The 16,729-nt window shown below is 41.6% G+C and overlaps 1 protein-coding gene across 1 annotated transcript in view; it reads right to left on the reverse strand.

The window, feature by feature from the left end:
* NECAB1 (N-terminal EF-hand calcium binding protein 1) overlaps window positions 1-14,554 on the reverse strand; it is a 312,192-nt gene extending 297,638 nt beyond the window's left edge. Inside the window, exon 1 of the mRNA XM_040432240.1 lies at window positions 14,456-14,554. Within this exon, the coding sequence (XP_040288174.1) occupies window positions 14,456-14,554 (99 nt within the window). The remainder of the gene's footprint in view (window positions 1-14,455) is intronic.
* Window positions 14,555-16,729: the final 2,175 nt, after the last annotated feature.

The raw sequence follows: 16,729 nt of genomic DNA on the forward strand, positions 1-16,729 counted from the left end.
GTGTATCCCAAGAAGACATAAAGTTCGTTCACACTCTAGAAGAAAGTATTCAGCAGAATCAACAAGGTCATCTTGAAATGCCCTTACCTTTTAGAGAACAACCCCATCTGCCAAATAACAGAAATCTTGCCCTAGTTTGAAGAAAAGGATGGTAGGAGATCCCAAACTGAAGAATGATTATTTGAGATTCATAGAAGGCCTCCTTGAAGAAGGACTTGCAGAAAAGTTAATAATCAGCCTAAAGAAGGAGAAGTGTGGTACATCCCACATCAAGGTGTCTACCATTTAAAGTAACCAGATAAGATTATAGTGGTATTTGATTGCTCAGCAAAGTACGATGGTGTTGCATTGAATGATCATCTACTAAAAAGGACCAGATCTTACAAACACTCTGCCTGGAGTACTCTGTAGATTCAGAAAGTATCCCATAGCAGTCATGTGTGACGTTGAAAATATGTTCCACCAGTTTCATGTGAAGATAGAGACTTCTGTGAGGTTTCTATGGTGGGAGGACGGAGATACAGATTCAGAGCCAGCAGAATACAGAATGAAAGTACACTTGTTTAGAGAAGCATCATCTCCAGGTTGCACCAATTATGGTATGAAGTACCTGGCCAATCAGAATGAAAAGGATTGCCCATCAGCAGCAAATTTTCTGAAGAAAAACTTTTATGTAGATGATGGTCTTATAAGTCTAGAGTCCACAGAATTTGCAATCAAACTAGTGAAAGAAAGCCAAGAGTTATGCGCAAGAGGAATCCTGCGCTTTCACAAATTTATCTCAAACAACAGAGAGGTACTGGAATCCATCAGTGACTCTGAACATGCAGCAACAATGAAGAATGTAGATCTCAATTATGATCATCTTCCAGTTCAGAACGTACTTGGATTGGGATGGAATGTAGAGAATGACAAGTTCTTCTTTGAAGTATCTATTGAAGAGAAAGTTACAACTAGGCGAAACATTCTTTCCGCAGTGGCTTCTATATTTGATCCATTGGGATTCTTGGCCCCAGTAATCCTCAGAGCAAAAGAAATACTACAAGAATTATGCAGACAGAAGTTGGGATGGGACGAGCCCATACCTGGAAATTTAAGGCCAAGGTGGGAGAGTTGGATAAGACTTGCGACTTGCAAAACTTGAGAGAAGTTCGGATACCCAGATGTTTTGTACCTCATGATTTCGTAAAGTACAAGAAAATAGAACTTCAACACTTTTCAGATGCCAGTAGTTATGGTTATGGTCAGTGCTCCTACATCAGAGTGATAGGAGAAGAAAAGATACACTGTGTCCTGGTTATGTTGCACCTACCAGTATTTAGACAATACTAAGACTTGAACTGAAAGCAGCCGTAGTTTCAGCATCAGTAAGCAAGTTTCTGAGAGAAGAATTGGAATTGAAAATAGATTAAGAATATTTTTGGACAGACTCACAAGTTGTCCTAGGATACATAAACAACGAAGCTCGAAGATTCCATATCTTTGTCGCCAACAGAGTTGAGAAAATTCGGAAAATGACAAATCCAGAACATTGGCATCACATTGACACAAAGCATAACCTGGCAGACCATGCTTCAAGATGCCTTAATGTAACAGAATTTAGAAATTCAAATTGGTTTACAGACCCAGAGTTCCTTTGGGAAAAGGAAATCATGCACAGTAAAGGTTACACAGAATTGTCTATGGGTTATGCAAAAGTCACGCATCATCAGCGCGTCCAGCGTCGCCCGCGCTACTGATAATACTATGCACGCCCCCCGCACGTCTATGCTTATTTATGAGACTGATTTTAGGGCTGAGCACCGAGCTGATCACTCGGCGCTCGGCTGTGTAGTCTGTGTGGAGTCATGTGACGCTGGCCACATCACATGACCCCTCTGGGGTCTGCTGGCCACAGATTGCCTATTATTTAGGTACCACCTGCGACTTTGTCTTTCCTGGCGTACTGACCTCCTGCTGAAATTCTGACGATCCTCTGCCTGCTTCTTGTGTACTTTGCTGCTCTCCTGGTATTCTGACCTCAGCTTCCTCCTGACGATCCTCTGCTGACTCCTTTGGTACTTCACGACTCTCCTGGTATTTATGACCCCGGCTTCTCCTGACTATTCTCTGCTTGCTCCATTTGTACTTCGTAGCTTTCCTGGTATCGACTCGGTCCGTTCACATTCTGTTGTTTGTCTGGTCTGTCCTCCCTGCACTTATTCCAAGCTAGGGATTGCCGTCCAGTTGTCCCCTGTCATTAGGACTCGCGAGGCAAGTAGGCAGGGCCAGGGGTGAGGGTGGAGCGCAGTGGTCACTTCCCTCCCCCCTGTGTGTATGTACGCAACCGTTACACTAGCCATATGTTCAAAATGGAATACATTCATAAATGTAGTACTGTAGCTCGAATTCAACGTTTGGTAAAGGGAATCAGAAAGAAGGAATTGTTGAATGTAGAAGAAAGAATGAAAGCTGAAGAAACAGTCATAAGACTCATTCAACAGAGATTCTACAGTGAAGAGTTGAAGAGACTTAGTCAAGAACCTAAAAGGCTTCCAAACAACCACCGATTGTACAAGCTTAATATTGTTCTGCAGGATGGTATACTGAAGGTGGGAGGGAGACTGGAAAATGCATTGTTACCTAGCAGAGTGAAGCATCCAGCAATTCTACCCAAAACTCTACCTTCACAAGATTGATTATTGATCACTACCACAACATATCCTTGTATCAAGGAAGAAGCTTTACCCAAAGCTGTTTGAGAGAAGGTGGTTACTGGATAGTGAAAGGAAGCAAAGTTATAGCAAAATATATAAGTAAATGCGTAGTCTGCAGAAAGGCACGTAGACCTACAGAAGAACAAAGAATGGCAGATTTACTGGCAGATCGTTTAAACCCATCACCACCATTTCTTTATAGCGGAATGGATTGTTTTTGGCCCATTTATCACCAAGCAAAACCGCAAGGAGTACAAGAGATAGGGACTAATATTTACATGTCTAAGCTCCAGGGCAATTCACCTGGAAATGTTAGAGGATAGGTCAACTGACGCATTCATCAATGCCTTGAAATGTTTCATAGCCATTAGATGTACTGTCAGAGAGCTTAGATCTTACCAAGGATCTAATTTTGTTGGAGCAAAGAATAAATTGAAGAAAGCTCTAAAAGAGATTGATAAAGAAAAAGTAACTGAGTATTTGTTAGAGAAACAGTGTGATTTTCACATGAATGCTCCACATGCAAGCCATACAGAAGGAGTTTGGGAAAGACAAATCAGAACTGTAAGAAATGTGTTCAGTGTTGAAAAGGAACGCCAGAAAACCAGATGATGCTTCACTTAGGACCCTATTCTATGAAGTAATGTCTATTGTTAACAGTCATCCACTTACAGTTAATAACATCAATGATCCAACAAGTTTGGACCCTTCAACTCCCAACCATCGACTTCACCTTAAGTCTGATTACATACAGCCACCGCCTGGCAAGTTCACCAAAGAGGATTCATATACCAAAAAGAGATGGCTAACAGTTCAATATCTAACAGAACAGTTTTGGAATAGATGGAAAAAAGAGTACTTAGCCTATCTGATGCTAAAAAGTAAATGGCAAACACCCAGAAGAAATGTCCAAGTTGGTAATATACTTTTAGTGAAAGAAGAAGATTTACCTAGAAATCAATGGAAATTGGCTAAAGTTAGAGAAGTTCAAAAGGATGAAGACAAACTAGTAAGAAGAGTGTTGTTACAAATAGGAGACTAAAACTTGACAAAAAGGGAAAACGTCTAACTACTCTACTCAAGTTGGAACATCCTATACAGAAGTTAGTTGTTCTAATTGAGAGTGAACACTTGGAAGTTGAGAACCTGATGGAAAATTCCTCAAATTCATGTTTAAGTCCTACCACTAAGAACATAGAATTATAGGTAATTTTTATGGGAGATTAGCTGGCCAGCTAAGATCTGTCCTAGGTTGCTAATATAGCTTGTGTGTTTATACAGCTAGACCTGCCAATGACCTTAATACAGTTCCTATGTTTGTGTGTTGAAGACAGGGGCAGAGTTATTTACAGTGACTTGGATGTCATATAACTGTTATATATATTGTGTTCACAGAAGCAGAAAAGATAATATGCCTTTAAGATTCATTTTATGGATGTGAGGTAATCTCAATGACACAGCAGAAACAAAAAGCATAGAGTTAAACTGTTGCTGCTGGGCAGGAGTCTAGACCAATCACAGCCAGCCTCACACACAGCCTGTGTGGGAAATTCCCTAGCAGGAGCTGCTAGAAATTAGTATTCACCAGAGAGAGAAGCAGAACAGACTCCCCTAAGAGCTGTGTTTTATGGAAGCAGAGTGGTCAAAATAGGTATTTAAAACAGTTATATAATGTTCTTACTGTTAATATAGTGATTAGAACTGTATACTGAACCAGTTATATGTGTGTTTACTTACAGTTTTCACCTATTGCAAACTACAAAGTTCACATCCAAAGAACTACTGAGCTATACAATCATACAATCCAAACAAATTGCATACAAATGCGAACTGTTCATACCAGATCATAAGCAATTGTATAGAGCAAACTGTAAACCAAGTAGAGCAAGTGAACTATTAGTTAACCTCAGATATACCTCTCAGAGAGATTATAAAGTGCTTAAATAACCTAAAGTGAGAGTACAGATACTCAAGAGAGAAATATATCCACCATTTTATGTTGAATGACAAGATTGAACAGTTAAACCACCATCTTATGCATACCGCCATTTCATGAATCTTTATGCAACACGTGTTTTGTACATGGACTATCTGCTGCGGAGGCGGCAGTGTTAAATATGAAGAAAAGTTGAAGTTAATAAAGAAGTTATTTCAAGCATTTGGTGTGTTATTTAAACCTGCTTCCATAGAACAGCGCTAGAGGAATTACAGAGTAACAGACAGACAGTCTGGTTAGACTAAAAGTCAGAGATATCAAAATTCTTCTAATGCTACAGCGCAAAAGGCACTTTATAGTGCTGCGCCTGCCACAGAGACCTCCATGCATAGGCTCCATACACCGGAGGAGACCTCCATAATAGGCTCCATACACCAGAGGAGACGTCCGTACATAGGCTCCATTCACAGGAGGAGACCCTCGTACATAGGCTCCATACACCGGAGGAAACCTCCGTACACAGGCTCCATACACTGGAGGAGACCTCCGTACACAGGCTCCATACACCGAAGGAGACCTCCGTACACAGGCTCCATACACCGGAGGAGACCTCCGTACACAGGCTCCATACACCGGAGGAGACCTCCGTACACAGGCTCCATACACCGGAGGAGACCTCCGTACACAGGCTCCATACACCGAAGCAGACCTCCGTACACAGGCTTCATACACCGGAGGAGACCTCCGTACATAGGCTCCATATGCCGGAGGACACCTCCAGATATAAGCTCCATACGCTGGAGGAGACCTCCTAACATAGGCTCCATACATCGAAGGAGACCTCCAGACATAGGCTCCATACACCGGAGGAGACCTCCAAACATAAGCTCCATACACCGCAGGAGACCTCCATATATAGGCTCCATACACCGGAGAAGACCCCCATACATAGGCTCCATACACCGGAGAATACCTCCATATTTAGGCTCCATACAACGGAGGAGACCTCCATAATAGGCTCCATACACCGGAGGAGACCTCAATACATAGGATCCATACACCGGCGGAGACCTTCTGACATAGGCTCCATACACAGGAGGAGACCTTCGAACATATGCCCCATATGTAACACCCCAGAGTTGTGTTACTACACGCTTCTATCCCGCTACTTTCTTTTAAGAGCCTTTACCTTGTCATCTGATATGATTTTGCTCATGTCTTCATAATTTAAAATTATGTTAAATGTAAATTTCCTTGTAACTTTCCAGGTTTGCTAGCAGGTGGCAGCAATGCGTTGGTAAGGTATTAGTTTCAGTTTAGTATATCAAGGCTGGAATGGATCATTCCAGCTTAGTTCCCCCTCTGTGGAGGTGTGGACTGTTCCTACATCCTGCAGTATGGGAGGAGAAGGAAGTTAGAGTCAGTGTAGCCTACCCCTTGCTAGGGGTAGGGTGTGTGTGTAGGAGATCCCCTGCATAGGGAAGAAAGCCAGGATCTTGTCTTGGCTGAGACATTGATCAAATACCCAGACTGAGCCCTGCAGCCTCAGCTGGATGAGAAGAAAGCAGAGTTCCGGGACGAAAGTATTCCCTGGGAGCCTATCTGTGAGTAACATCCAGAGACCTAGGAGAAGCCATATTCCTCCTCAGCTAGTCAGTCCCTACAAAGCAGAAGTAAAGAGAAGTGCAGAAGATAAATTCCTGCCACAGTTACAGAGCTACTAAGCAGACGTCTTTTCCTGCAAGCTCCAGATTTATAGTGCAGAAGATTTATTCCTGCCAACCATTGCCAAAACCTGCTGGGACCAGAGACCAAAGCTGTATTGTGCTTGGATGAAAGTTATCTTCTGTAAAGAAAAGTTTGAACTTCATCTTAAGGTCTGGACATCATTTATGCTGCAATATTTCTCTATTACTCCTACTATCACTACACTCAAATTTATTGCAAGTGAGCCAGGAGTCCAGCCGTACCCAGGTAGGAGACACCTTTGACACCACTACCACTACCATACAGAGACATTATAGGCAATTACACCACTCTGGCATTCCTAACCTGGGGCGTGAGTTATAACAACTTGGGAGGACCCTGTGATAGTACCCTGCGCACGCTGCAATTGGCGTCACGAACAAACTATAGACTATTAACCACCCATATCCTGACCCACTGCATAAGTGGCGTCAGCCTACCCGTTCCTGCACTATTGCACATACACTGGAGGAGACCTCCATTCATAGGCTCCATACACCGGAGGATACACCTCTCATTACAGATACTGAGGGTGCTATCAGCCGCAACAGAGGGGAAGCAAACCAGGCTGGTGCAGTGAGCTGCATTTATATTAATATAAGCAGATATATAACGCGAGTTTGACCGCGACGCGTGGTTGATTAAGTGTGGTTGTGTAAGTGTGTGACTTAAGATTAAGTGACTTCAGAGGGGGACTGCAATTAGCCTGTATATTATTACTACATTGTATTGTATTTTTTTTCTTTTGTGGTGTAATCCCCATTTAGTATGTGTTGCACAATTGACAACGCAGTCCAGTGCACATCTTGCATGATGTATGCAGTCCTGGAACAGCCGTTCCAGGGTGAATTTCTTTGTTCAAGATGTGAGCAAATTACCCGTTTGGAATCGCTAATCGAGTCTCTAAATGGGCAAGTTGCAACACTGAGAGGCATTGACAATTTGCAAAAAAGTTTGCTTCTCACCGAGCAAGCACTCTTTGGGGTAGATGAGGGAGAGGGTGACAGAGAGGAGGCTGAGGAAAGTGAGGTAGCTAGCTGGGTAACATTTAGAAAGCGGGGTAGAGGGAAGAGTGCCAGGGAGGCTAGCCCTGATCTGACACACCCCAACAAGTTTGCACGTTTGGCAGATGAGGGGGATGTCAGTCCAGGGACGGCACTGCCGCAGCCGGACACTTCCTCTGCCAGTCAGGGGAATGTCAGCTCCGGTAAGCAGGGGAGCAGGAGAGCAGGGCAGGCCAGACAGGTGCTGGTAGTGGGAGACTCAATTATTAGGGGAACAGATAGGGAAATCTGTCACAAAGACCGTGATCGCCGAACAGTGTGCTGTCTTCCTGGCGCTAGAGTTCGACATATCGCGGATCGGGTTGACAGATTACTGGGAGGGGCTGGAGAAGATCCAGCGGTCATGGTCCATATCGGAACCAATGACAAAGTTAGGGGTAGGTGGAGAGTCCTTAAAAATGATTTCAGGGATTTAGGGCAAAAGCTTAGGGCAAGGACCTCAAAGGTAGTATTTTCCGAAATACTACCGGTACCACGGGCCACACAAGAAAGGCAGCGGGAGATTAGGGAAATTAACAAGTGGCTCAAGAACTGGTGTAGGATGGAGGGGTTTGGGTTCCTGGAGAACTGGGCCGACTTCGCTGTCGGCTACAGCCTCTATCGTAGGGACGGGCTGCACCTCAATGGGGAAGGAGCAGCTGTGTTGGGGAAGAAGATGGCTAGAAGGTTGGAGGAGTGTTTAAACTAGGGACTGGGGGGGAGGGTAATTACACTATAGAAGGGGAAGATAGTGCAGATAGAGACCGGGGGCAAGGTAGTGGGACTGGGGGAGAAATGGAAGGAGGGACAAGAACAGTTCAGAAGGAAAGGTGTAGGGTAAAAAATATACATAAACCTCTCATATGTATGTATACTAATGCCAGAAGTCTGACTAATAAAACTGGTGAACTGGAATTAGTGATGTGTGAGGAGGACTATGACATAGTGGGAATAACTGAGACATGGCTGGATGATAGCTATGACTGGGCAGTTAATGTACAAGGTTACAGTCTGTTCAGAAAGGATCGTCAAAACCGGAGAGGTGGAGGGGTCTGCCTTTATGTAAAATCTTGTCTAAAGCCCACACTCCGTGAAGATATAAGTGAGGGACATGAACATGTGGAGTCACTGTGGGTAGAGATACATGGAGCTAAAAACAACAATAAATTACTAATAGGAGTCTACTATAAACCACCTAATATACCAGAGTCCACAGAAAATCTACTACTAAACGAGATAGACAAGGCGGCAAATCATAATGAGGTGGTTATTATGGGGGACTTCAACTACCCAGATATAGACTGGGAAACTGAAACTTGTATATCTCATAAAGGAAACAGATTCTTGGCAATAACCAAAGACCATTATCTCTCCCAACTGGTTCAGGACCCGACTAGAGGGACGGCCATACTGGACTTAATATTAACCAATAGACCTGACAGAACAACAGACGTGCAGGTTGGGGGACACCTGGGAAATAGTGACCATAAAGTAATAACCTTCCAATTATCATTCAAAAGAGCGTTTCTACAGGGAGAAACAAAAATACCAAACTTCAAAAAAGCTAAATTTAGCCAACTAAGAGAGGCCATAGGCCTAACTAACTGGGACAAAGTCCTCAAAAATAAAAATACAGCCAAAAAATGGGATATCTTTAAAAACATCCTAAAATCTCATTGTGAGAGGTACATACCGTATGGGAATAAAAGGTTAAGGAACAAAAAGAAACCAATGTGGATAAACAGAACTGTAAAGAAAGCAATAAATGACAAAAAGAAAGCATATAAAACCCTAAAACAGGAGGGTAGCACGGAAGCACTGAAAAACTATAAGGAAAAAAACAGAACATGTAAAAAACAAATAAAAGCGGCCAAACTAGAGACCGAGAGATTAATTGCCAAACAGAGTAAAACTAACCCTAAAATGTTCTTCAATTATATAAATGTTAAAAAGTATAAATCTGAAGGTGTCGGCCCTTTAAAGAGTAATGAGGGGGGAGTCGCAGAGAGCGACGAGGAGAAAGCAAAGCTGTTAAATATTTTTTTCTCCAATGTATTCACTGAGGAAAATAAACTGTCAGATGAAATGCTGAATGCTGAAATAAATTCGCCATTAAAAGTGTCCTGTCTGACCCAGGAAGAAGTACAACAGCGACTTAAAAAAATCAAAATAGACAAATCGCCAGGACCGGATGGCATACACCCCCGTATCCTAAGGGAATTAAGTAATGTCATAGCCAGACCCTTATTTCTGATATTTGCGGACTCTGTACTAACAGGGAATGTCCCACAGGATTGGCGCATGGCAAATGTGGTGCCAATATTCAAAAAGGGTCCAAAAACAGAGCCTGGAAACTATAGGCCGGTAAGTTTAACATCTGTTGTGGGTAAACTGTTTGAAGGTTTTCTGAGAGATGCTATGTTAGAGCATCTTATGGGAAATAAGCAAATAACGCCATATCAGCATGGCTTCGTGAGGGATCGGTCATGTCAAACTAATTTAATCAGTTTCTATGAGGAGGTAAGTACTAGACTTGACAGCGGCAAATCAATGGATGTCGTGTATCTGGACTTCTCCAAAGCATTTGACACTGTACCTCATAAAAGGTTAGTATATAAAATGAGAATGCTCGGACTCGGAGAAAACGTCTGTAAGTGGGTAAGTAACTGGCTCAATGATAGAAAACAGAGGGTGGTTATTAACGGTACATACTCAGATTGGGTCACTGTCACTAGTGGAGTACCTCAGGGGTCAGTATTGGGCCCTATTCTCTTCAATATATTTATTAATGATCTTGTAGAAGGCTTGCATAGTAAAATATCAATTTTCGCAGATGACACTAAACTGTGTAAAGTAATTAACACTGAAGAGGACAGTATACTACTACAGAGGGATCTGGATAGATTGGAGGCTTGGGCAGATAAGTGGCAGATGAGGTTTAACACTGAGAAATGTAAAGTTATGCACATGGGAAGGAATAATGCAAGTCACCCGTACATACTAAATGGTAAAACACTCGGTAACACTGACATGGAAAAGGATCTAGGAATTTTAATAAACAGCAAACTAAGCTGCAAAAAACAGTGTCAGGCAGCGGCTGCCAAGGCCAATAAGATAATGGGTTGCATCAAAAGGGGCATAGATGCCCGTGATGAGAACATATTTCTACTACTTTACAAATCACTGGTCAGACCACACATGGAGTACTGTGTACAGTTCTGGGCTCCTGTAAACAAGGCAGACATAGCAGAGCTGGAGAGGGTCCAGAGGAGGGCAACTAAAGTAATAACTGGAATGGGGCAACTACAGTACCCTGAAAGATTATCGAAATTAGGGTTATTCACGTTAGAAAAAAGACGACTGAGGGGAGATCTAATTACTATGTATAAATATATCAGGGGGCAGTACAGAGATCTATCCCATCATCTATTTATCCCCAGGACTGTGACTGTGACGAGGGGACATCCTCTGCGTTTGGAGGAAAGAAGGTTTGTACACAAACATAGAAAAGGGTTCTTTACGGTAAGAGCAGTGAGACTATGGAACTCTCTGCCTGAGGAGGTGGTGATGGTGAGTACAATAAAGGAATTCAAGAGGGGCCTGGATGTATTTCTGGAGTGTAATAATATTACAGGCTATAGCTACTAGAGAGGGGTCGTTGATCCAGGGAGTTATTCTGATTGCCTGATTGGAGTCGGGAAGGAATTTTTTATTCCCCTAAAGTGAGGAAAATTGGCTTCTACCTCACAGGGTTTTTTTTGCCTTCCTCTGGATCAACTTGTAGGATGACAGGCCGAACTGGATGGACAAATGTCTTTTTTCGGCCTTATGTACTATGTTACTATGTTACTATGTTACTAACATATCTGCATTTATGGTGTGTTTATTTGCAGCAAAGACAAAACACACAGCAAACTAAATTACATTAATTACCAAATAAAGTTACATTAATGTAATTGACGTCTGCTGTGTGTTTTCAAATGCATTTTTTTAATGCATTTCTTTGCCACATCCAAAAAGCAGCACAGCAGCGACGTGTGGCAGCACCCTCAGGCCTCTTCACAGTATAGTTGACAAAAGCTCTGGATGGGCTGAAACGCGTCCTATGTAACAACTGATGTTGTGATAATAAAAGCATATTTTAAAGAAAGCGAGTGCCGCGATTAACTTTTTTTTAAAAAGACCGGGAACGTGCGACACCACAAGCCTAACCAGATCTTCTACTTGTTATGGGATATAATGACTACTTAAAGGGGTTATCCCATGACTAATGTAAAAAATGAAAATCAGACATCATATAGTACATGACAATCTCTTTTCACAAACCTACAACCAACTCTGTACTTCACATGGATCCAGAGATCTTCCCATTTAATTCTCTCTTAGATTTATATCATGCTGGCAGCTCAAGGAGAGTGTCCTTTCTGCTGCATCTAAGGAGGCGTGTCCATATTCCCCCTTATCACAGCTTACGAGGTGTGTCTCAGCTCTCCCTATAACAGCTTAGGAGGCAGTTAAAGGATGAAACTGAGCATGTGCAGCCTTTTCATTGCGCAGGACAAGAAATAAGAAAAAACAGCAGGTGGCGCTTTACAGATACATTTTATTGAATAACTCAGTGCAGGTTGGGGGATACCTGGGAAATAGTGAGCATAAAGTAATAACCTTCCAATTATCATTCAAAAGAGCGTTTCTACAGGGAGTCTAAATACTAAATTTAGCCAACTAAGAGAGGCCATAGGCCTAACTAACTAGCACAAAGTCCTCAAAAATAAAAATATATCCAAAAAATTGGATATCTTTAAAAGCATCCTGAAATCTCATTGTGAGAGGTACATACCGTATGGGAATAAAAGGTTAAGGAACAAAAAGAAACCAATGTGGATAAACAGAACTGTAAAGAAAGCAATAAATGACAAAAAGAAAGCATATAAATCACTAAAACAGGAGGGTAGCACGGAAGCACTGAAAAACTATAAGGAAAAAAATAGAACATGTAAAAAACAAATAAAAGCGGCCAAACTAGAGACCAAGAGATTAATTGCCAAAGAAAGTAAAACTAACCCTAAAATGTTCTTCAATTATATAAATGTTAAAAAGTATAAATCTGAAGGTGTCGGTCCTTTAAAGAGTAATGAGGGGGGAGTCGCAGAGAGCGAGGAGGAGAAAGCAAAGCTGTTAAATATTTTTTTCTCCAATGTATTCACTGAGGAAAATAAACTGTCAGATGAAATGCTGAATGTAAAAATAAATTCCCCATTAAAAGTGTCCTGTCTGACCCAGGAAGAAGTACAACAGCGACTTAAAAAGATTAAAATAGACAAATCTATCTATGTAACAAGGACACATGGGGCCCCTTAGGAAAACTTATAGTGGAGGCCCCACACCACCATGACCACCTCTGGTAGCATGAATATGATCAGCTTATGATTATGTTGGTTTTCCTAATGCACGGGGATAATGCACACAGTGATGTCACAATGGTTGGATAATGTGCATAGTGATGTCACAATGATGAAATAATGCACACAGTGATATCACAATGGTGGAATAATGCACACAGTGATGTTGCAATGGTGGAATAATGCACAAAATTATATCACAATGGTGGAATAATGCACACAATGATATCACAACGGTAGAATAATGCACACAGTGATCTCACAATGGTTGGATAATGTGCACAGTTATGTCACAGCACAGCAATAACGCTCACAGTGGTATGACAATAATATGATAATACCAACGGTGATGTACAGAAATGAATCAGTGATGTCACAGCACAGAAATAATGCAAAAAAGTTACGAGCTCTTCCATTGTCCATATACTGTACATCACTAACTGCATACATGTGTGAGTGGAGATTGCCTCTCTCAGTGGGACACCATAGCAGCTGCTATGCCTGCTACCCTGGCAGTTACTGTCATCTATCTATCAATCAATGTACAATCTACAGTGAAACCTCCTGATCCCCTAAAATTGAATTGAAAAAGGCTCTGGAATAGGGGTGGTTCTTGGAAACAAGAGGCCAATAGACATAGGATAGATTATTGAATATAAGGGTGATATTTTTAAAGAGGTGGTTTTCTCCAGAGGTGTCATTATTTTATCCCATCTTTATTGTGTTCTTCATTAAGAAGAAATCCATATAGAAGCTGAAGGCTGGGATTTCAAAGGCTAGCGCACCCATGATATTCCATAGAATAGGATAGAGAATATGGTATACATGGGAAATATAGTATGGAATAGAATATAACCCTATAGATTGTGATTCCAGCCAGGTCACTTAATGTGCCATTTTTGAGTTTTATAATGTTATCTCTCATTTATATTAAATAATCAGTGTTAGTTTCTGCCAAAATTATTAGCATCTGTATTAATCAAATAAATAGCATAGCACATAACTAATGACAGGAAAAAGGCATCTCTTGGATTTAGCTATTTGGACTGGAGTTTTATTATAGATGACTGTAATCTATCTACTGTATCTATCTCTATCTATCCTTCTATCTATCTATCTACTGTATCTATCTCTATCTCTATCTATCTATCTATCTATCTATCTATCTATCTATTTAAATAGCTTTCTATCTCATATCTATCTATCTATCTATCTACTGTATCTCTCTCTATCTATCTACTGTATCTATCTATCTATCTATCTATCTATCTATCTATCTATCTATCTATCTATCTATCTATCTATATCTATCTATCTATCTATCTATCTCATATGTATTCTATCTATCTATCTATATCTATCTATCTATCTATCTATCTATCTATCTATCTATCTATCTATCTATCTATGTATATTTATCTATCTAGCTACCCTGATCTGATCCAATAGTGCTTTCTATGAGTGAGGACATCACTACATGAGATGATGGATGGCAGCTCCTTTAGTCATGTGCAGGGATGAGTCGATCTCTTCTGAAGTTTTGTAATCAGCATGAAATGGACAATTACTTGCCTCCTGCTATCTGCAGAGATAAATGATGACCACAAATCACAGTTCTCCATTCATACTTACATCCAGGAAGATGGACATGCCTTTAGTCATGTGCAGGGATGAGCTGATCTCTTCTGAAGAGTCAGTCCTGGAAGCAGAGGAGATCTCCTGAGCATCCATTCTGTAATCAATGCAGTGACACTGAGGCAGGTGCCTGGATACCAGGTGAACCCCTTGCCTATGGAGCTCAGGATTGTGAGTCAGAGACGCTCACAGCTAATAGCAATCTGCTGTGTGCTGATCCTCCTTCAGTTTCTTACAATCCCTCCCAAGTGTGCTCATCCTCCTAATCAGAACACTGTACAGCCCCCTACTCTACTGTGACTACTGTAATACCGCCTCACCATATCCTATAGTGTATATCAGCCTCCTTCTGTTATTACGATATACATGGATTATAACAAATCTAGATCATATCAGTAAATAATAAATTATTACAACTGTTTCAATTATTTGCAAACAGCAAACAAGTCAATAGAGCTAAAAAATCACTGAGGTTGTGTAGACTGTGTGCGCCATCTAGTGGTCAGAAAATGGAATCGTTTTTAAAACATGAAATTTCTGCTGCGTGCATATATTTGTCTTACCTTCTTATATTGGTCCTCTGCTCCCTTTTGTGGGATTGCCAACATGACCAGTAAATGGAAGCCCAGAGAGAAAACCGTTAATACAGAGTGCAAATCTAGTTCCACTATAGGACTTGTCCAACTTCTCCCCCCCCCCCCAAAAAAACTAAAAAAATCTTGTGCACTACAGCTGTCACTCCACAGTAAAAATCCAAGGTGCAGCTGGTGAAGCCTCTTTCTGCTTTTTTTTAGGGCTATGCAATTCTGCATCTTTCTTCTCTAAGGGTTAGGGCGATTTGCTGGCAGGGGGACATCACTGAGTTGCATGAGGATGACTGTAAGGACTTTTTGTGTAGTTCAGGTCCCCCTTTGTTTACTGCTAAAGATAGGCCATTCATGGCATATACACTACACACCGAGTAGACTTCATGTGATTGGTGCTGTACCCTCAGCAGAATGTCCTAGATGCCACATGGCCAATAGCTTAGGGTTCTGCACATGTTTTCGGAGTGTCACATCTGGCAGTACTACTGGCGGGAGTAACTTTACTTTATGGAGACTTCTATGGCTACACCTCAAATATTACACATATGCCTGTTTGGCTTGGTAGACGATCTCTCTCTGAGCGTAGCCCTCCAAAATTTATTTAGACTGTTTTTATATAATGCTAAGAAGACTATTTTGTTTAACCTCTTCAGGACAGCTATTTTTCATCTTTCTGACAGAGCCTTTGACATGTGTCACTTTATTTGGCAATAAGTTTGGAATGCTTTTACTTATCCCAGCCATAATGAGACTGTTTTCTTGTGACACAATGTACTTCATGTTAACCCCTTAAGGACTCAGCCCTATTTCACCTTAAAGGGGTTGTCCGAGTTATGAAAAAAAAAAATATAGCACTGAAAATCTGATATATAACTGAGCTAAGCAAGTTTTATGCAAAAAAAATATATATTTTTCCTAATTTCCCTTGTTCTTTTCTGGCCCTTTGTTTACATGCAATAAAAACAATCTCTGCCCCTCCCCCTGCACTGCTAAGGGAGTGGATACAAGAGCTGCCCTGAGTGACATGTCTGCCTGCTGGGAGAATCAGCAGCATGTTGTATGTGTAGAACTACAAGTCCCAGCTGTATAATGACACTGCTAAGGGAGTGGATACAAGAGCTGCCCTGAGTGCTGGGAGACTCTGCAGCATGTATGTGTAGGACTACATGTCCCACCTGTACAATAACACTGCTAATACACACAGGATCTTCCCCCTACCTTCTTGTGTAATGCTCTCTCTAGTCTGTCAGATCATGTGCCCAGAAATGTCTCCTCACTGCCTGCAGAGCTAGCCAGTATGTGCAGCTGAAGGGGTTAAGAAGCCTAGCAGAGACTAGAGTAGACGGCAGTGAAGGAAGGGGAGGGGGGGGGGGGCGTGACCAGCACAGTGACGTCTCGTTTACAGGCTTGTAAACTAACATTATCAGAGCAGGGAGAGAAGCTGACATCACAGGTCATGTGACCCTCAGTGAAATCTGATAAACCAGGCACTGGAGATAAAGTGAGATAATTGGAAAGCTGTTACATTTGCTTAGTGAGGAACATAGAAAGAACAAAAAAATAACTCGGACAACCCCTTTAAGGACCAGGCCATTTTTTGCTAATCTGACCAGTGTCACTTTAAGTGCTGATAACTTTAAAACGCTTTGACTTATCCAGGCCATTCTGAGATAGTTTTTTCGTC

This window comes from Bufo bufo, chromosome 5, assembly GCF_905171765.1.
Source record: "Bufo bufo chromosome 5, aBufBuf1.1, whole genome shotgun sequence".
Taxonomy (NCBI): domain Eukaryota; kingdom Metazoa; phylum Chordata; class Amphibia; order Anura; family Bufonidae; genus Bufo; species Bufo bufo.